Source organism: Benincasa hispida, chromosome 9 (assembly GCF_027475165.1).
Source record: "Benincasa hispida cultivar pf3 chromosome 9, pf3_genome.v1.1, whole genome shotgun sequence".
NCBI lineage: Eukaryota > Viridiplantae > Streptophyta > Magnoliopsida > Cucurbitales > Cucurbitaceae > Benincasa > Benincasa hispida.
Window position 1 is genome coordinate 47,117,038 of NC_143486.1, and position 21,872 is coordinate 47,138,909.

General features: G+C 35.5%; 1 protein-coding gene across 2 annotated transcripts; it reads right to left on the reverse strand.

Annotated features, from left to right (window-relative positions):
* Nucleotides 1-562: 562 nt before the first annotated feature.
* AUG4 (HAUS augmin-like complex subunit) lies at nt 563-8,564 on the reverse strand. Of its 2 annotated transcripts, none has more exons than XM_039044176.2 (13): nt 8,312-8,564; nt 8,048-8,095; nt 7,805-7,930; nt 6,733-7,074; nt 6,396-6,495; nt 6,018-6,063; nt 5,837-5,930; nt 5,681-5,752; nt 5,498-5,556; nt 1,659-1,727; nt 1,519-1,570; nt 858-935; nt 563-759 (listed from the first exon to the last, which is right to left on the reverse strand). In XM_039044176.2, exons 1-13 carry the CDS (start codon nt 8,444-8,446, stop codon nt 682-684), a joined length of 1,299 nt encoding a protein of 432 aa, XP_038900104.1. In that variant the 5' UTR covers nt 8,447-8,564; the 3' UTR covers nt 563-681. The 2 variants fall into 2 exon arrangements, with proteins under 2 accessions (XP_038900104.1, XP_038900105.1); XM_039044177.2 differs by having other exon boundaries at nt 8,316-8,527.
* Between the last annotated feature and the right edge of the window lie 13,308 nt (nt 8,565-21,872).

The window sequence follows — 21,872 nt, forward strand, 5'->3', positions numbered from 1 at the left end:
GAAAATGATGAGATGAACTATTTTAATTATATCTTTGCACATAAAATATTGTTGTTTTTATAAGAAAAATTTATAGTTTTATTTAAATAGAAATGTATTGGAAATGATGATTTAATATAGAATATTCTAAAAAAATTTAATCATTGAGAATAAAATAAAATAAACTTGTTAAACAATAAATAAATTAAAAAAAATTAATAGGAAATTTTCCCCACCGAGAATTTCATAGAGATTGGGATTGATATAGGGAGGTGGGGACAAGGACGGGAGTGGAGTCTGAAACCGCTCTTTGTTTAGTCCAAGGAATTTGTTGGTCCACTATTTAAAAACATCAATTTTATATTTTATTAACTTCTTACACTATGAGCCTCAAGACTTCACAACTCATCGAACTTCACAATTTCACTCGCGCCACATACCCAATCATGCATTTTTCTCTCTCAAAAATCTTATGATTCTACCAGCATTCTGAGCCATTAATCTTTCTTCAAGTAACACTCCCATAAGAACTAGAAGAATGGCTGAGAGATTAACTTAAACAAACCATTTGAGAAGACAAAAGTTGGGGGGCAAAAGAATACATTATGAACAGGCTGCTGATAAAGATTCAACTTCAAGCAAATCATAATACAATAAAAAGAAGCAATACAGACAAAAGAATCAAACTCTATGTAAAATATTTCATGTACTTGACTGATCTGGCAAGCGTTTCAAGTCCATCTCAACTTGGTGAATTGTCCATTGCATATTCTCAAGTTTCTGCAAAATAAAGAGCAAAAACCTGATGAGCTTACTTCTGTTCCCCATTTTCAACAAAGAGGAGGATGAAAGTGAATAGATATTTTACAAGACATTACCATCACTATATCGTGGTACTGCCTCGCAATTGTGTCGAAATGAGGGTCTACACCTTGATACTCGCGGAGACGAGTGACCTGTCAGAAATGTAAATGTAAATCATGTAGCATGAACCAGTTAAGTCCAAAGTCGGAACATAAAATTAAGCAAATTATGGTTGCAAGTTGATCGCAAGAATACTTAATTGCATATTTCATTGTCCTTTATTGTGAAGGTTAACTGGAAAAGTTGATATCCATGGTTTGTCCTTTTGTTTCATTTTATTTTTACTCTTTATTTTCATTTTTGACATCGGAAGGGTTGGTGTGTGACGTGACAGTGAAGTAGGTAGACGGATCAATGGATGTATTGAATACAGGCACATTGTAAGGTTTAATAATAAAACAACACATGAATGTCATCAATATACGTAAGGTACATGGCAGACGAAAAACAAAGCTGAGTGCTATGGAAGAAATCACTGAACCTACCAAGATAGAACGAAATCGTTTATTACTTTTATGAAGTTATTTTGACTAACCTAGATTGGAGGTGGAACTTATTATGTTTTCTCTAAACAGAGCTCTCTATAGTTACCCTCGGTGGTTAGTTTGTTGCTCTGTCCTCGAATATATTCCCGTTTCTTATCATATGTATAGAGATAGAAAGAGAAAAACTTACTGCTTTGTTATAAGAAATAGAAGCTTCCTCTGTAGCTTCAACAAGATATTTTCTGTAAAAAAGCACATTACGAATCATTTTTACCTTGATGATAACACACTGACCTGCCGTCTTCTGAAAAATTAATACTCTACAAATACCTTATTTTATGAAGGGCTGGTATAGATTCCTGAGTGTAAGTTTCTAGCAGGAGAACGTGCTCTAAAACGCTGAAAAATGAGGTGCATAATGTTAGGAACCCTCCTAACAAGAACGGTACTAAAAGATATAAAAAAAAATACTAAAGGACAATTCAATTATAGAAATATAGAAAAATGTATTGAAATATGCTATAAACTCACAAACTAACAAGATAAACCCTAGCCTTTCAAGAGGGCTAGTCTCTCCCAAATTCCCCAATGAAAATTCTCACCAAATTCTTCACACCTTTTCTCTTACCCCTCTCTCCCTATTTATAACTGAAATTCCTAACAAACATACTATCTAATTACTCATATGCCCCTTCTAACCTTCCTTCTAATATTCTACTAGTATTCTCATTATTGCTACTCATTATTTCTATAGCAAGGGCCTTACAATACTCCCCCCCCCCCCCCTTTGGAGACACCTTGTCCTCAAGGTGTCCTAAAAAATACACACGAAATTGGGCACACTTTTTTTTTTTTTTGGCTCATCGAGCAGCCCAATATTCTTGAATCTCCCTTTTCTCACCCATCATCGGCATATCTCTGGTTTGAAACCTTCCTTACTCCAGCCCATTATCAAGCCCAAAAGTATGCTGCTACCTTTGTCCATTCCATGGCCTCACCCACGTGTTTTCCCTCACCTAATTTCTCAAATACACCCTACTTCCTCAGCTGACATAGTCCATTAATTTGGGCTCTAAAACTCAGCCCATCGTAGGTGTATATCCCATGTCCTTAGGGTTAGTTTTTGTTGTCCTTGATTCACTCCAACCTACCAGCTTTTGACACGTCATTGGCTCTCTTTGATCATTAAACCCATCCCAACCTTCCACAGTTGTCGCCGTCTTCTGTACATCTTCTATCTCTTCAAGGAACTTGGTCTCTATTTTTGCTAACCCACCCATCTTCCTCCGATGATCATGTCCGTTGGTTGTTGCATGTACACCTAGTTTTCCGACACCATCGAACAACCTCTCCATTTCATCCCGCAAATGGTCCATCTTAGTGTGATTCTTCTTCCCCTTCCATGATCGTTCATCTTCCTCTGCATTTTTCCGCACCTCCCATCTCCTCGCTTCTCCACCATCTTCGCTTGCCCAAGTTCTATTTAGTCGTCTTTTCTCCGTTCGCCTAACTCTTTGCCATGGTTGTTTTGGTTCTGTGTTTAAATTGAGGTAGTACCCACCTAACTCCATCTTCATCTTCTCCATTGACTGTGGATGGACCATACTTCCCATATTCAGATGCAGCCCGTTAAGTCTTAATTCTGCAACCCCTTGATAACCAAGAATTAGGGCTTCTACCCATTTACTCATAATCGGCCCATTATGGAATTTCAGCCCCTATTTGGATAGCCCAATTAATAACACCCCGCTTTCCTCTTTGGGCCGTAGGTGGACATCTTCCATGTTTATTTTTAGGTCCATTATCCCATAATTAACTTGATTCCATTCCTCTAGCCTCCCACCGATTGCCATGTGGATGGCATTAGGGTTAAATTTTTCGTCTTTCTCCTCTTTTTGCCTCTGCTCGTTTCGTCTTCCCAACCGTTTCAGTGGTCCCCATCTATCACGTGATCGTTCCCTTTCCTCTGCCTTCATCTTCGTCACGACTCCTTCCGCCATGAACGATTCGAATACCCGCATCGCCAGCCATCTTCCCTTTCGTCGTTGGATCTGGATGTTGTCCTCTTTGTTTTTAGATCCATCGTCGTCTTGGCTACTGATCGGCCTTTGAATCCGCTCACGTCGTCTTCTTCTGATCTTGGTACGTAGCTCTGTCTCTCTCTATGGCTTCTTCATCAACTCCGGCCACCCATGCCATCGCCTCCGATCTTCATTACCCTTATCTCACACCTTGCGGCTTCTAAACCAACCCTTTTTTTATCTTTTAGCCACCCCAGCCGCTGAACTGCCGAAGCCTTCTTTTCCTTCCTTCGACCGCTAAGTTGTTTTTCCAACCATTTGATAGCCAGAAAGTTATCCCTCCAACGTTTTTTTCGTGTGTCTGCTAATTCCTTTCGAGGGTGTTGTTCTTTCTCCTTTAGGTGTTACTGCTGTCTCCTTCAATCGGCACTTCCAATTCCACCAAGTTCTCATCTCCAGCCATCTCATCTTCTGTCGCTGGCCATGGGTACGCGTGATCAGGATTCGTTTCTTCTTTCCATCTTTTTCCTGAGCATTCTCCTCCGGTTCAACCTTCGTAAATTTGCTTCGACCTCGTTTAGCATTTTTTTCAGATTCGTCTCTTTCGATCACCCATGTTGCAGTTTCCCTCGATTCTTCGTCCTTCTTTCCTCCGATTGGACCACTACCCTGCACCGACACCTTCTTTTGAATCAGGCCATCAACCATCTTCCAACCACTGTCGGTCTTCATTTCCACTTCCAACTCGAAAATCTCATCCCAATTTTGCTCTACTCTCGGATTTCTCGACTTGTCTTGCAATTTCTCTTCATGGCTATACCTTTCTGAGCCCTTTTCTCGCTTTTCTTGGAGCTTATATCGGTGCTTTTTAAGAAACTTCATCTCTGACCCTGCTGATTTGTGATGCTTCTTCTTCCACTTGCCCTTCCTTCTTTTGGCCGGTATATTTCTCCTTCCTCTATTCATCTTCGCCTTTCACTTGCTATCGAATTTGTTCTCTCGAACTCCCTCATCCTCCTATTTTATTGTTTTGAAATCGTTCCCCTCCAACAAGTCTGAACCTATGCTTTTGTTCTGGTTTTGTCTTTCCTGGTGATATCTCTTTCGTTCCTTCCCTCTTGGTTTGTCAATTGACTCTTCCTTGCTTTTTCGGAGGTGTTCTCAGGTACGATCGTCGCCTTCCAACCACTCTTCGAACTCGTCTTAATAGTTTTTGGACAAGGTTTCCCGTCTCTATTTGTGTGACTGCCAGCCTTCTCTCTTCTCTTTCAAAGACTCCTTGATCCTCTGATGTATTGTCTTTATTTCTTCTTGTATCTCCAACAACCTTGAATCTAGCCTCAGACCACAATCCATAGCAAAATAATTTTCTCGAGAAAGAACGGCTCTGATACCAATTTGTTAGGAACCCTCCTAACAAGAACGGTACTAAAAGATATAAAAAAAAAAAAAAAAAAAAAAAAAAAAAAAAAAAAAAAAAAAAAACAACTACAGGACAATTCAATTATAGAAATATAGGAAAATGTATTGAAATATGCTATAAACTCACAAACTAACAAGATAAACCCTAGCCTTTCGAGAGGGTTAGTCTCTCCCAAATTCCCCAATGAAAATTCTCACCAAATTCTTCACACCTTTTCTCTTACCCCTCTCTCCCTATTTATAACTGAAATTCCTATACTATCTAATTACTCATATGCCCCTTCTAACCTCCCTTCTAATATTCTACTAGTATTCTCATTATTTCTATAGCAAGGGCCTTACACATAATTACAACAGACAATGAGCTCATGAGCAAAGCAAATTAAGAGAAGTAGAATAGGATTTGCAGTTAAAATGGTCTGCTTCAAGATGAGAGATACGGGAGGGATGCATGAAAGGGAATTGCCACAATCTTTATAGAGCTCACCCTAGGCATGGCTAATCATATCGATGGGTTGAGCTAATCCCACAAGTTAGGATGTATTGATTGAACATATATCTAGAAAGTACAGATACTATTTCTTTTAGAATCGGTATTAGGCACATGTCAGACATGGACACACTCATCATGCACTCAACATGTGTTTCACACATGAAAAAAGATTGTATGGACATCTAATCTTTCAATAAACACGAGGATACAATGAGCATTAAGTTAAAACAGACCTCAGTTTCGCATTCATGGTCTCACACCTTTTGCACAGCCATGTTTTCTGGAGATCGTCCTACAAAATTTCAGTTCATCCAGGTTAATGTGCTAAAGTTACAAATGGTACAAACAAAAATTAATAACGGAAACCATTTGTGCAAATTTAACCATCCATTATGCTAGAAAATAACAGTAATTACATATTTATGTTGATGCTGCAGCTTCAAATCTTTGACAAGCTTAATTAGTACTCCCAAGATCTGCTCAAGAACCTAGTTTTGAACAAATTATTAGACATTTCATACAATTAAATTTTGACAAAATGGATAAAATAAAATGAACTTCCTGTCATATACATTGTAATATTCAGCGAACTTTCTATCTGCCGAGTAAAGCTCTTGCCGTAAAGCTGCTTCTTCCCTTTCAATTTCCTCAATGATCAACTTGACCCTATTGATTGAAGTTTTAGTGAGAAAATGAACATTGGGTACATGAAAAACATAAAAAGAAATACTGCCATGGAAGAGCCAACCAGACCTCTCTGGAAGCCGAGCACTAGAGCTATGATGACCAGATGATGACTCTGCATGAATGCAAGGCCATAAGATATGCGTCATAATGGATTTCCTACTAAAAGCGAACTTTGTAAAGTTTCATATTTCAAGATCACGTAGCATAAAAGTGGACACTCTTCAGAAGGAAAAATGTAGTTGAAGTTATAGGATAAAAAGCAGATCAATAATTTTATCTCACAAATCAAGCAAATGTCAACAAAAAATAAATAAAATATATCTAAAGCTAGAACCCACCCCCCCCCCCCCCCCCCCCCCCCCAAAAAAAAAAAAAGACATCACACTTACATTTATAATACATGCTTGCAGAATTGTACAAAATGGTAAGGAACGATAGACCTACCAATATCATCCATCACAAAAGCATCGGCAACCTTATCACATTTAGTCTTCAAACGAGCATCAATCTCACGGGAAAGAGCCTTTTGATATTCGGTCATATCCTATGATGTCATAAAAAGAAGTTGCAGATAATTTATATCGGTGAAGCCTTTCATAAATTGAGAACAAAAGTATTAGGTGGTTAAAAACAATATCCAATATGAATTTAATATAAGAGCAGGGACTGCAAAACAATCCAATTCAATAAAAGCCAACAGAAAAAAGAAAGAAAATGTAAAATGTAAATATAGTTGATAACTTGATTCCCTCCACTCATTCCCACATAATAGATGCCATACCATGGAAGGCGTTTGATGGAGTTGTGTTTGCCATAAAAAGGCAGGTGTGATTCCAAGAAAGCGATTGGGAACACCACCTACTCCAGGTTCTGCAGTATCAGTTGAGTTTAATGAACTATTGTTCACAATGCTTCCAGTACTGCTAGCACTTGCATAATTTGTTGAATTAGCGGTTGAGCTGATTGTGATACCGGTACTTGTACTATCAAGGGAACTTCGAGATACTACACTCCACTTCTCAATCTCGTCCTCCTGGATTTCACCGTCCTTTGATATAAGAGGAAGCCTCAATCTTTGAGATGCTTCTGCCACAACCATTCGATGCTCAAGGGTCTCATAAACCTGAGACAAGGTTTGAAAGCTATAATTATAAGGAGTTCAGGTCATTCCAAATAATCATAGATACATGTATGTATATATATACATATATATTTAAAATTATATATATCCAGACTATTCACTGAGACCCTGAATTTCAGAAAGGAGTTTAGATGCAAACTTAATACCACGAAAACAACTTAGGGTAAGTTTATGGACTGAAAATCAATGGTAAAGATAAAAGAATATCAGAAGTTCACAAAATCTTTAACCAACGGCGAACCTGTGGTGTTTCCACAACTTCACTATTTTGCATATTTCCACCCTTTGATCTTTCATTACATTCTCTCAACAAACAATTATACATCAGATACACTCAATTGGAACACCCAAACAAAAATAGTAATAATAATAATAAAATACTGAATATCGTTTTGAGGTAAAAGCTAAGAAAGAGTCTCATTGAAACTCAATAATCCTTCCAACTAAAATAACAAAGGCGATATTGCGAAGTATTTTTACAACCAACTGCAGAAGCAAAATCAGTCCAATAAGAACACAATCGAACTGTCAGAAATCAATATCAATACAGGTAAATTAATTTATTAGTGAGTGAGTGGATTTGTCAGAAGGAAACTGTGTTCACTCTGAATTGGAATGTTATGAGACAGAGAGTAAGGAGTGTGAGAGGTAGGTAGATTTCGGATTTGTATTTCATTCTATATCGTGAAATAGAATGGTTCCTATCACAAACCTGAGGCGAATTCTTCAAGCCTAGTTGTGGGTAAAGAGCCTGAACATCTCGAACTCCTCCAAGGTTCGCCATTGAAACAGCCTGTTGGTATTCTTCCACCATCGCAATTGCTTCACAGTAGATTGCCTGCATGAAACCCACAACAACAGTAATACTCAAAGTAACCGACGGGTGCAGGTATGCAACCAACTCAATCAATGCCACAGAACCTAGAAGTAGAAAATCAAAGTAGAAACCACCCACCATGGCTTCCAAATAACGCAATCTTTCCCTCGACATTTCTTCTCTCGCCTGTAAATTTCATAATTAGTAAAATTCAGCTTCAGTATTCAGAAATTACTAAAAGAAACCAAATCAAAACCAAGTCGATTACACAATTAGGTCAATTTACAGAGTACTCCCAAAGAGAAATCAAACATATCGCTCAATTCCACCTACATTTCCTCAGCGATGAATAAAACACTGAAATCGAGTGGAAAGAAAAAGAGAGAGAAGGAAATCGAGTACGAGCTGTAGATCGTAGTGGACTGGCTTGGAGACGAGAGATCCATCGGGAGCCAAGCAGTGGCGCTCCAACTGATCAATCACCTGCGTGACGTCTGCCGGGAGGTTTTGCCCTCCGCCCTGTAAGCTTTTCACCATTGAAAATCAGAGGATCAAACCAGAGCAGTTCTCCGGTGAGCCAATGTATCGATTATCTCCTTCCGAAGGAGGGAAGCTCTCGAGACTTTCAACGTTGTATGTTGGTATTTATACTCTATTTTTATTTTAAAGTTTCAAATTTTATCCCATTTGTATCAAAATTTTGATTTTTTTTTTAAATAATGTTTTTTTTAATAAATAAAGACAAAAATAGGGTTGGGGGAAAGTATTCCCAAAAATAGGTGTTTAGGTACACGATTACACCTAAATCGTGTTCTGGATACACGATAAGGCCTAAATCATGTACCGGGTACACAATTCCCTGGCCACCTGGCACGCCCAGTCTGGCGTGGCAGTCATGCATGTTTGACTGAGTAAATCGTGTACCGGGTACACGATTACCCTAAGTCGTGTACCAGGTACATGATTCCCTTGCATTAAAAACTCCGCCAAACTCTTCTTCTTCCTCACCGAAACGACGTTTCTAATTCCCTACCGTCGTTTTCCCTCACCGAAACCATCGTTGATTTTTCTCACTAAAGTCTCTATTTCACCGAAATCTTTCAAAACTTTGATTTTGCTCGACTTTCCGTCCTCCATTTGATCTTCACCGAATCTAGTGGTCGTGTTGCTCGATTTTCCTACATTTTTTGCTGTCGAATTTTGCTTGGTATATTTCTTTCTCTAGTTGGGCTGATCTGTATTTATATGTATGTTTTTGCATGTTTTTGGGCTGAATTTTGCTTGGTATATTTCTACATTTTTGTATAGTTTATGTATAGTTAGTTTATGTATAGTTATAGTTTATGTATGTATAAATAGTTATAGTTTAAGTATGTATAAATAGTTATAGTTTATGTATGTATAAATAGTTATAGTTTAAGTATGTATAAATAGTTATAGTTTATGTATGTATAAATAGTTATAGTTTATGTATGTATGTATGTATGTATTTATAGTTTATGTATAGTTATGTGTGTATATATTTATGTATGTATAGTTTATGTATATATGTATGTATGTATTTATAGTTTATGTATAGTTATGTATGTATAGTTTATGTGTGTATGTATTTATGTATATATAGTTATAGTTTATGTATGTATGTATGTATGTATGTATGTATGTATAGTTTATGTATGTATGTATAATTTATTTATGTATGTATGTATAATTTATTTATTTATGTATGTATAAACTATAGTTTATGTATAGTTTATGTTTATTTATGTATGTATAATTTATGTATAGTTTATGTATGTATAATTTATGTATAGTGTATTATATAGTTTATATATGATTGATTTAAACTTAGAAAACTTAGAAATTAGAGTTTGTTGGGTTGACATATTAACATATTTTTTTTTGTCAACTATAACAGTTGAAAAAAACATAATAAATATGTCGATGCGTCCTGAAGATTTAGTAATTCTTAAACCTGGAAATGATGGAGATAGTGACATCGACGTTGAAGTGGATGAATTATTTGAAAACGACGGTAGTGGTGAACAAGATCTTGAGTTGGTACCATCGGAATGACAAATTCAACGTTTGAACTAGGGTCTACTTTGGAAAAAAGGAATGTAGGAGTAGATAACTGTAGTTTAATACATAAGGGAATGTTATTTAATACCAAAGAAGATTTACAGCTTGCTGTAAAAAAATATTGTGTGACGAAACACTATAGTGGAATCAAATCAGGATCTTTGGTATGTTAAATGTAAATCCTGGAATAACGGGTGTGCTTGGAGGCTATGGGCATGTTGGCGCAAAAGTCATGGGATGTTCGAAATCACAAAACTTCAAGGAGAACACTCATGTTTATTTTTAGAGTTGACACAGGATCATTCACAGCTGGATTCAAATTTCATGAGTATCGAAACTCAGAATTTGGTTAGAGTTGATCCTGGAGTACCTGTGGCCCTACTTCAAGAAGTCATTAAAAGACAATATGGCTATAATGTCAATTATAGACGGGTGTGGCGAGCCAAAAGAAAAACGTTAATTTTTGTGTTTGGCGACTGGGAGAAATCATATTCGGAGCTTCCATATTGGCTGAGTGCTGTTGTTCATTACAACCCAGGAACACGAACAGACTGGTTTTTTCTTCCCTCTAATGTGCCAGGTACGACCATTTTTGGACGAGTTTTTTGGTCTTTTGGTCCTGCAAGAGAAGGTTCAACCATTGTAGGCCATTAATCCAGATTAATGGAACTCATTTATACGGAAAGTATAAGGGGAAATTATTGACAGCCTTATCTGTTGATGCAAACGGACATATATTTTCCCTTGCTTTTGCTATCGTAGAAGGTGAGAATTCGTCCAATTGGTCATGGTTTTTGTGGGGCATTGCGTGAATATGTTACCTAAAGAGAGGATATTTGCTTGATTTCTGACAGACATAAGGGCATTCTTGCTGCAATTAATAATGAAGAAATTGGTTGGAGTGAACCCAAAGCATACCACCGATATTGTCTTCACCATGTTGCCAGTAATTTCAATACAAAGTACAAATCGAAGCAACTAAAAAATTTGGTGTTTAAGGCTGGAAATCGCAGCTAAATGCATGAACGGCGTTTTTAAAGGTGCTAGAATGTTACCCATTACTTCTTTAGTTAGGCTAACATTCTATCGCACAATATTGTATTTTGAATGCCGGAGACAAGAAATCAGTGAAGCACTCGATCGTGGGGATATATATACAGAATATGCCTTAAAGAAACTGAAGATGAGGGAAAAACGAGCATCGGCACATACGGTGACATCCATTGACAGGGAAAGTTAAACTTTCGAAGTACAAACTGGCATAAATATGATTTCTCCCTACAAAGGACAACACACCCAAGTTTTAAGCTTGAAAGAAGGGACATGTTCATGCAATAAGTGGCAATCATTCAAGATTCCATGCTCTCATGTAATTATAGTTTGTAATTACATGCGTATGACATACCTACCACTTATTGATGAACGCTACAAATTGTCCAATTTCAAGCGTTGTTACGAAGGCCGCTTCCATCCAATTCAACACCCAGATTATTGGCCAGAATTATCAGTTACAGAAGTTCGTCCAAATGCGGACTTACTCAGAGAACAAGGTCGGCCAAAAAGTACGCGAATTCACAGTGAAATGGATTGGAGAGAAGCAAGCCAAAAAGTGCGATGTACAATTTGTAAAAGAGAATGACATAACAAACGCACTTGTCCACACCGTACATTGGGTGCTTCGTCGTCTTCGGGTCATTAGGATTTTTATTTTTATTTTTTTACTTGTATTCTTTATTTCATGTATTTGTATTCTTTATGTAAATAATAAATTTTCATGTATTTGTGTTCTTTGTGTAAATAATAAATTTTTATGTAATTTCATATTTAATGTATTTGTATTATTTATGTATTTATAATGAATTTATGTAATGAACTTATTTAATAAACTTATTTTATGTAATTGTATTTTCTTATGTATCTTTTATGTTATCGATTTTATTATGTAATATAATTTGAACTTTTTAGGTAATGGAGTCTGGTCCTTCTAATCATGTCCAATTGTACCAACAAAACACGCATTGTTCATAGGTAGTATGGGATAGTTCGTCCATTATAGTGTTGAGTTGTCGGAGAAGGGAGGCGACTGCACAAAGTACTATCCCATTTGATCATCGCATTATTCCATACGTTCAGGAGGCGGGTTTTCTTGGGGTTGCACATATTGGTTTCATCCAACTCGATTGGCACCTGATTACTGCTCTAGTTGAGCGTTGGAGACTAGAGACCCACACATTTCACCTGCCCTGTGGGGAATGCACTAATACGCTGCAGGATGTTGTCGTACAATTTGGGTTAAGAGTGGACGGACAACCACTGACAAGCTCACTGCAGTATGACTGGAAGAACGTCTGTGAAGAGCTCTTAGACATTCTACTAAAGGATCTGAAGGGATCAAGATTGAGTATCCCTTGGTTAGCGTCCCAGTTTCCCGAATTATCTCCCGATGCTGACGACATCAACGTACGTAGGTATGCACGAGCATACATCCTGTAGCTTATTGGAGGATTTTTATTTGCCGACAAGTCAAATACTCTGGTGCATCTCACGTTCCTTCCATTATTGTCTAATTTCAAGCACGCTGGTACGTACTCGTGGGGTGGTGCATGTCTTGCATGGTTGTACAAAGAACTTTGTCAGGCTTCCAATGTACAAGCATTGGAAATAGTGGGGCCACTGATACTATTACAAGTGTGAGCTTATAATCGATTTCCAATCGTAGCACCACAAGTCCAACTATAGGCCCCAGATCATCGGTCACTTAGTGCCAAGTATTATTTTATTTATATATTTATTTCATTACCATTTTATGTAAGAATATAAATAATTGTATTTTTTATAATTTTAGATGGAGTGGTGTATTAGCTGCCTCTAAACAGTCAGCAAATATGTTGCTCATGTACAGGAAAACATTCGATATGCTAACGCCCAATCAGGTAGTAAATATGTATATAAATGAATATTTAAAAAAATTTATATGTATACTTATTTTTTTTTGTCAAGTTATTTGGACGCCATACTCACAGATTTGGTCATCATTACCTGATTATTGTCGTGATGGTGAAGACATCTGATTGACTGTTAGTCCTCTTATATGCTTCCATATAGTAGAGTGGCATCATCCAGATCGTGTGTTGAGACAGTTCGGGATGCGACAAACGATACCTTCGTTGTCCTATACACTCCCAAAACTATACCAGATCGATTTAAGAGGTAAGCACGACTAAGACTGGCATCAAAACCATGCGGAGTATTTATCCTACTGGCATGGACGACGTGATCGTTGTGCACATGGAGAATTAATAGATGGGCCAGATATATCAGACGACTACTTTCCCTGGTACAATTCGATCACGAGGCGATTTATCTCACCAGACGACGCTTACTATTACTGCATGGTAAGATATTTCAAATCAGACATTTTCCATATATATAATATGAATATTGTTTAATATTTTTTTTTATTCTACAGAATAATTTTATCGGCGAAGTTCAACAATATTCAGTGCAGGACAACCTTCCAGAATTGGGTTCAATGTGTCAGCAAACATTGATGAACGTAGAAAGTATTATTTAACAAACAAGACGACTCAATGTTTCTGACGCCGATCGAAGACGTATTCGTCGTAGATGACAGTGACGACGGGGTGAATCTAATTTAGAGGGACACGAAGACAATCCCCATGAGGAGTAAGGGCCAGAGGGGATCGTTTTTAAATCCCACATTGTATTATTTTCAAATTGCAAATCTCAAAAGAACTAATTGTAAATATTATTTAATATCATGGTATTTTTTTTAATATGAGTGCAAGATGTTTTCATTGTAGATTAAATATATAATTAAGTTTAATAATTAAGTTTAACAATTAAAAAAAATTATACAAATTTGGTATCAACAGAGTCAAAAGTACAAATTTTATGTCCATTGAGTTATACTAATTTTAGCATTGTTTGTCCAACACATAAATTTGAACATTTGGATTACAAATTTTTCATTCATGAATTTTAGTTTTGTAAGCCAAATATAATTTTGTGTTTTACTTAAACTCGTAATTTGAAATAATAGAATACAAAAGTATTCAAAACTCATCTCAAAGATTTGTACATTCAAATATTTACAAATTTCAAGCTTGTAAATTATGCAAACCTTCTAAAACTCATTCTTCTAAATAATACAAACATAAATCATAAGAATCTAAGGGCTTCCCAATTCCAAAGTAATTTTTAGACTTTAAACAAAAAAAATTTATAAGCGAACTCGTGTACCGGGTACACGATTTCACTACTCTAAATCTGTCAATACGTCAAAACCTATTTTTGAAAATACTTTCCCCCAACTCTATTTTTGTCATTATTTATTAAAAAAAATTATTTTAAAAAAAATTCCAAAATTTTAGTCCTGAACTTTAAAAAAATAATAAATATAAAAATTGAGTATTCAAACTTCAACGAGTGATAAAATCAGACCCTCAAACTTATAATAATTATAGAAATATAACTCGAATTGTACTATCAAACTTATATAATTATTATAATTTTTAAAATTATATAAATTTGAGGATTCAATTTTCACTCTAAACCAGAGATGGTTTTTGTAAGAAGTGGTTGTTGCAATTTGCCCTTTAAAAAATAATCATTTTAGTCCTTTACATTATTTTGATTTCAACAAATTAATAGCATAGCTTTAAAGTATATGTAGTTAAAATTGAACATTGACTAAGCAAATTTAGAGTGAAAATGTGATGTAACAATGATAATCATGATTCTTTTAAAAAATTTAGAGACTAAAATTGACAATAATGAACTTAAAGAACAGAAAAGTAGTTACCTTTAAAAGTACTAAAATAGACATTTTGAAAATTTAAGGACCATATAACAACTTCATTTTATTCTCTGTTAGTTAAACTTTGTTAAGGTTGTTATAAATATACTCATATATATTTTTTTTAGTTCAACAATTGCGGAGTTAAGAATTAAATTATCTACTTTTAAAATAATAATTGATACTTTATTCAATAAACTAAACTCGATTAGGCAAAAATACTCCTATATTCACTCGTAAAAGTGGTATATGCAATGAGTATTAAATTGGTATATGCAATGAGTATTAAATTATTTTAATTTGAGTCACACACTAATCATTGAGATCAATGCTTGACTATAATAGGGGCTTTTCAAATATAAGAAATGAGCCAAAACTATTTACAAATGTGGCAAAATCTACCAAATCACGAAAGAGCCTAGTAAAAGGAAAAAAGCCCATAATTAGCCCACTCCTCCCTCACGCTCCATGCACGCGTGCCGGAAAATCCAACGAAAACCCGTCGACCGAATCTGTGTGACCCAATTAATTGCATCGATTCATTCATTCTAACTTGGTGAACGAGAAACGAAACAAATCATTTGATCTTCTTCCTCAACCAATCAACGATCTTCTTCTTCTTGAGCATGAAATTCCCAAAACCAGAATCCCTCTCTGACCTACGACCCACCGAACATCACCTTTTACAATGACCCGAAACTCAGTTACTCCATACAAAGCCCATGAAAAATTGAGACGATATATGCCGCCATTGGCTAAAACAACTCCCTTCATCCATAGTCGGAGTCATCAAGGGGTGCTTCTTCTAATGGCATTGCAACCGACACCGTGCTGAAACCCCATAGGAGACCATTTGCTTCCGATATTTCTTCAAGACCAAAATGGACTACTATCAAATCCACGAACAAGACATTTTCTAAGCCATCTAGATTGTTGTTAATTTGTTGACTGGCTAAACTTACGGTTTCTAGAGTTGAGAAGCAGTGGAAGGATATAAGATGGAGCTCAAAAGGTAGGACAATGAAGGGAAAAATGCCATAAGAATAAGAAGAAGGAAGATGAAGAAACTATTATTATTGTCTATTTATGAGAGCGATAGTGAAGTAAAAGAAGAATAAGAGGTAGAAGAGGAAGAAGAAGGTGATAGTGATAAACCACTATTAAAGAAGAAAAAAGGTAGTAGTAGAAGAAGAAGAGACTACAATTATTTTCTATCACTGATAGACAATGATAATAGTCTATCAAAGTCTATCAATAATAGACATTGATAAGTAGTAATAGTAGTCTATCACTATTTATCACTGCTAGACACTAATAGACTACTATCTATGATAGTGATAATGAAGAAGAAGAAGAAGAAGAAGAAGAAGAAAAAGGTGATAGTGATAGACCTCTATCGATGTCTATTACTGATAGACACTGATAGAAAACTATCACTGTCCATTTATGATAGTGATAGTGAAGAAGAAGAAGAAAATGAGGAAGAAGATGAAAAAGAAAGTGATAATGATGGACCTCTATAGAAGAACAAAAAAAAAAAGAAGATAGTGATAGTTCTCTATCGGTGTCTATCACTTTACTGATAGGCAGTTAGACGCTGATAGTAGTTTATCGGTATCTATCAGTGATATTAAGCGATAGTAATCTATCATTGTTTATCAGCTATCACTGTTTATCGGTGATAGACAGTGATAGACTAATATCATTGTCTATCTGTGATAGTAATAATGAAGAAGAAGAAAGATAATGAGAGAAGAAAAATGAGAAGAAGGCAATAATGATAGACCTTTATCAGTGTCTATCATTGATAGACACGGATAGTCTTATATCATTGTCTTATTGGGGTTGATGCCCTAAATCTCGTCGATTTGTAGTTTGTAATTGTAATGTACAAACAATTTATTTATCTAATAAAATCTGAGGCATTTTATTTGACATTTAGTAGCATTAACCCACAAAAACAATAAACTAAGATCCAATGTTATCTTTTGTAACTTAAACAGTTTGTAGTAGATAGATAAGGCTAGATACCTTATCCTGGTGACAGTACAAATACGATCCGCTTTGTAGATGTTACAATTGTTGTAAAGTACTATAAATGATTTGATTCTGATCATTCATGTGGAAACATGAGAGCAAGGGTGTTCTATACAAAGAGTTTATATAAGATCAGACCACGTAATGAATAGTCTCACTATATAACACCGTTGATAGAAGAGACTTACATTTTACTAAGATGACCACATGTGTCAAGACCTGAATCCTGAGTGAGTTATGAACTCTTGCCTATGAAGACGGTCCTTTGATCTACATGGGTGAGAGCGGCCAGTGTAGCCGACTTAATATGTCTACCATTTTGGGGATTCGTCTGATTGGAGAACTAGGAATGCAGCTACACAAGAAGGAATTCACTTCTTCTCTATAGTTAGAGAAAGTAGAGAAATTGCTCCCTTAAAGGCTGATTTGGGGCTTGAACAATATGGTACCACACCTTCTCCGAGAAGGATTTGGTCATAGTTGGACTATGATATATTGTTCATTAGAGGGATCAATGGTACTTAAGGAGTTAGATGTAACTATAGGGGAAAAACGATAATTTTGGTCTAGCTGTACATACGAACAATTTTTGAAGGGTCAACACACCATTGATTGGTTTTATCCAATGGACATAGAAATATATCTGTAGTACGAAGAGTGTAGTTGTCGGTCTTTAGTGGCGTGGCTAACCATTAATGGAAGTTGGGTAATTTAATTAAAGAGTTTAATTAATTATCCAAGTACATTGAAGCTTCAATATAGGTCATAAGGTCCCCTTGATAGCTCAACTAAGATGATTGAGAATCGAATTAATTTTGGATTAATTTGAATTATGCAAATTAATTGAGAGAATTAATTATATATAATATAATTAATACAATGTATTTGATATATTATAATATAAAGTTTATTTTGAGAGGAATAAATATTTGAATATGATTCAAATATTAAGTATATGAATTGGATTCATATAAAAAAACTATAAGTTAAATTTAATATGAATTTGATTTATATTAGATACTATAAGTTTAATGGGAGAATTACAAATTATAGGTTATTTTATATTTGATATAAATAAACTATAGGTTATATGTTATATTAGATATAACATATAGTATAATACATGCATGACGTGGTTATTATATAATTATATATTATTAATTAAATTAAAATTAGTTTTAATTTCATTATTTTTGAATTTTTGAATTTAAAATTAAATGAGGGAGTTATGCATAACTCTCTCCCCTTAATTCTCTCAATGAAAAATTAAATGAGGTGTGTGGTGATTGGTTAATGGTCTTCTTCCCTAAAACACAGAAAGTCTGTGATTTTGCTCCTTATTTTTTTCAAAATCAATCTCTCTGAAAAAGTATCTCTTCTAAAAAACTCTCTTCCTCTCCCAAATATATAAAAAAGCCCACAACTCCTGTGGATTCTTATCCCAAAGGAGTATACGAGGTTATACTGTGGTGGTGTCTAGATTTTGTTTGTGTGTTCCAGAATTTTGGAGAGCGATTTCATGAAGGTTTGTTATCCTAACCCTATTTTCCTTTTCTATTCTGTTTAACATGCTGTAATTTTTGAATGCATAATGTTTTTCTATTCTGAATTTTTTACATTTATGTAAAATAATTAAAACGGGTTCCGTTTCTGCTTTTGCTTGGATTTTCACAAACCTTCAATTGGTATAAGAGCTAAGTTGTTTAGAGTCCTATTTTTTTTTTCGAAATTAAAATTTAGGATTTATGGTGGGTTTTCTATTCTTTGTTGAATTCATGGTCAATGAATGTATGTTTTTGCAATTTTGGATGTTTCGGGATTGGTCTTTAGATTTACTAGTTATTTTTACAAATTCAGTGTTGGGGTTGATGCCTTAAATCTCGTAGGGTCCTATAGTTTGTAAATGTTTTGTACAAACTCATTGTCTATTTAATAAAATATATGATATTTTACTCTATTTTTTGTTGCATTGACCACAAACCAATAAACTAACATCCAAGGTTATCTTGTAGTTTAAACATGTATGTAGAGACATACAGGTGGATCATGTTTAAGTGATAACCTAAAAGGTCTGTAATAGATGGATAAGGCTGGGTACCTTATCCTAGTGACACTACGAGTATGACTCGCTTTGTAGGTATTACAATTGTTGTAAAGTGCTACAAATGATTTGATCCGGATCATTCATGTATCGACATGTGACTAGGATATTCTATATAAAGGAGTTTGTATAAGATTGGATCATGAAATGTCTAGTCTCATTATATAACGTCGTTCATAATAGAAACTTACATTTCACTAGGATAATCGTAGATAACATGACCTGAATCCTGAGTGAGTTGTGAACTCCTGCCTATGAAGGCGGTCCTTTGATTTATATGGGTGAGAATGACCAAATTGCCGACTCAATAAGCCTACTATTTTTGGGGATTCGTCTGAATGAGGAGCTGGGAACGCAGCTACATAAGATGGAATTCACTCTTTTCTCGAGGTCGGGGTAAGTAGATAAATTGTTCTCTTGAGGGCTGGTTCCGGGATTTGAAAAATGTGGCGCCACACCTTCTCTTGGCCTGAGAGGGGTTTTGTCATAGTTGGACTATGATCTATTGTTCATTAGAGGAATCAGTGATACTTAAGGAGTTAGATGTAACTACAGGGGCAAAACGGTAATTTGGCCCAGCTGTACTTACGAGCAATTTGTGAAGGGTCATCGTACTGTTGATTGGTTGTATCCAATAGACACATAAATATATCTGTAGTGAGAAGAGTGCAGATGTCGGTCTTTAGTGGAATGTCTGACAGTTAACGGATAATGAATAATTTAATTAAAGAGTTTGATTAATTATTCGTGTACCGTTGAAGCGTCAAGCTATAGGTCCATGAAGTCCCTTTGGTAGCTCAATAGGATTAAATGAGAATCAGTTTTTGGATTAATTTAAATTGTTCAAATTAAATGAGGGATTTAATTATATATGATATAATTAAGTTATTTTAATTATATGTGATATAATTGTTGAATGAGAAATTTTGGACCAATCACAAACTACAACGTCATTCATTAGATTAATGACGAAATTCCCAATCATCAAATTTGCTACCAACTAAGAGGTGTGTCCCAACTTGAACTTGAAGAAAATTTTGATGATGCCACGTGGTTTCATCATGACCGTTGAATTGGATAAAATTAACTTAGTCCAATTTAATATTATTATTATTTGGATTAAAGTCTCTAAACCCAAAAAATGTTGAATTTGACCCAGATGTCAAATCAAATCCAATCCAACTAATTGGGCCCAAGAGTCATATTCATGGATCAACCAAGCCCAAATCCAACTAATTAGGACAAAGAGCCAGACCCATGGTTCAACCAAGCCCAGGCACATGAAACCCACCTGAGAACTCTATAAATAGGGAAACTCTCCTCATTTGTAGGGGGTCAACAATTCTACACTCCAAAGAGTTTAGAGGGAATTTTCTACAATCAGAAGACTCATTGACTCCTGAATCTGACCATGTTTGAAGACTGAAGTCCTTTGAAGATACAAGCATTCTTCCAAGACTCGAAGCTCAAGAACATCCACACGTCCCGCTTCTATACATCAAGCGTACGTATTCAATCAAGAAAGAATCAGAGGATCAAGTACTAGAGATCGAACCACATCGCATCAAATCAACATCAACACAACTCAAGTTCAACTCCACGAAACAAGTTTCTTCGAAAGACTCATGTGAGCACTAATCATCCAAGAAGATCAACAAGCCCAAAGGCCGATCGTCCAAGAAGATCATTAAGCCAAAAAGCCGATCATCTAAGAAGATCATCAAACCCAAAGGTCGATCATCGAAGAAGATCAATAAGTCCAAAAACTTATCATCTAAGAAGATCAACAAGCCCAAAGGCCAATCATCCAAGAAGATCAACATGCCCAAAGATCGATCGTCCAAGAAGATCATCAAGCCCAAAGGTCGATCATCCAAGAAGACCAACAAGCCCAAAGGTCGATCATCCAAGAAGATCAACAAGCCCAAAGGCCGATCATCCAAGAAGATTAACAAGCCCAAAGGCCGATCATCCAAGAAGATCATCAAGCCAAAAGGCCGATCATCCAAGAAATTCAACAAGCCCAAAAGCCAATCATCCAAGAAGATCATCAAGCCCATAGGTCGATCATCCGCCCATAGGTCGATCATCCAAAAAGATTAACAAGCCCAAAGGCCGATTGTCCAAGAAGATCATCAAATCCAAAGGCCGATCATCTAAGAAGATCAACAAGCCTAAAGGCTGATCATCCAAGAATATCAACAAGCCCAAAGGCCGATCGTCTAAGAAGATCATCAAGCCCAAAAGCCGATCATCTAAGAAGATCAACAAGCCCAAAGATCGATCATCCAAGGAGATCAATAAACCCAAAGGCCGAACATCCAAGAAGATCATCAAGCCCAAAGGTTGATCATCTAAGAAGATCATCAAGCCCATAAACCGATCATCCAAGAATATCAACAAGCCCAAAGGCCGATCGTCTAAGAAGATCATCAAGCCCAAAGGCCGATCATCCGAGAAGATCAACAAGCCTAAAGGCCGATCATTCAAGAAGATCAACCATCTTAAAGACTATAATTTATTTTAAAAGCATCAAAATATTATGTATTAGAGATTGTAATCACTTTCCACAAAATTAATACAAATACAAAGTTCAAGTTCCACGAAATAAATTTCTCTTGAAATCTCGTGCGAATAATAATTATTATGTATTTGATACATTTGTGGAAGGAAATAAATGTTTGAATATGATTCAAATATTAATTATATAAATTGGATTCATATTTGTTAAATTTAATATAAATGTGATTTATATTAAATGTCATATGTGAGAAAAAAGAAACTATAGATTATATTGTATATGATATAATATTAAAACTATAAGTTATATGTTATATGTGATATAACATGTTATATATATATATATATATATATATATATATATCATATGATAAATTTGTTATCATATTTAAATATATATTAAA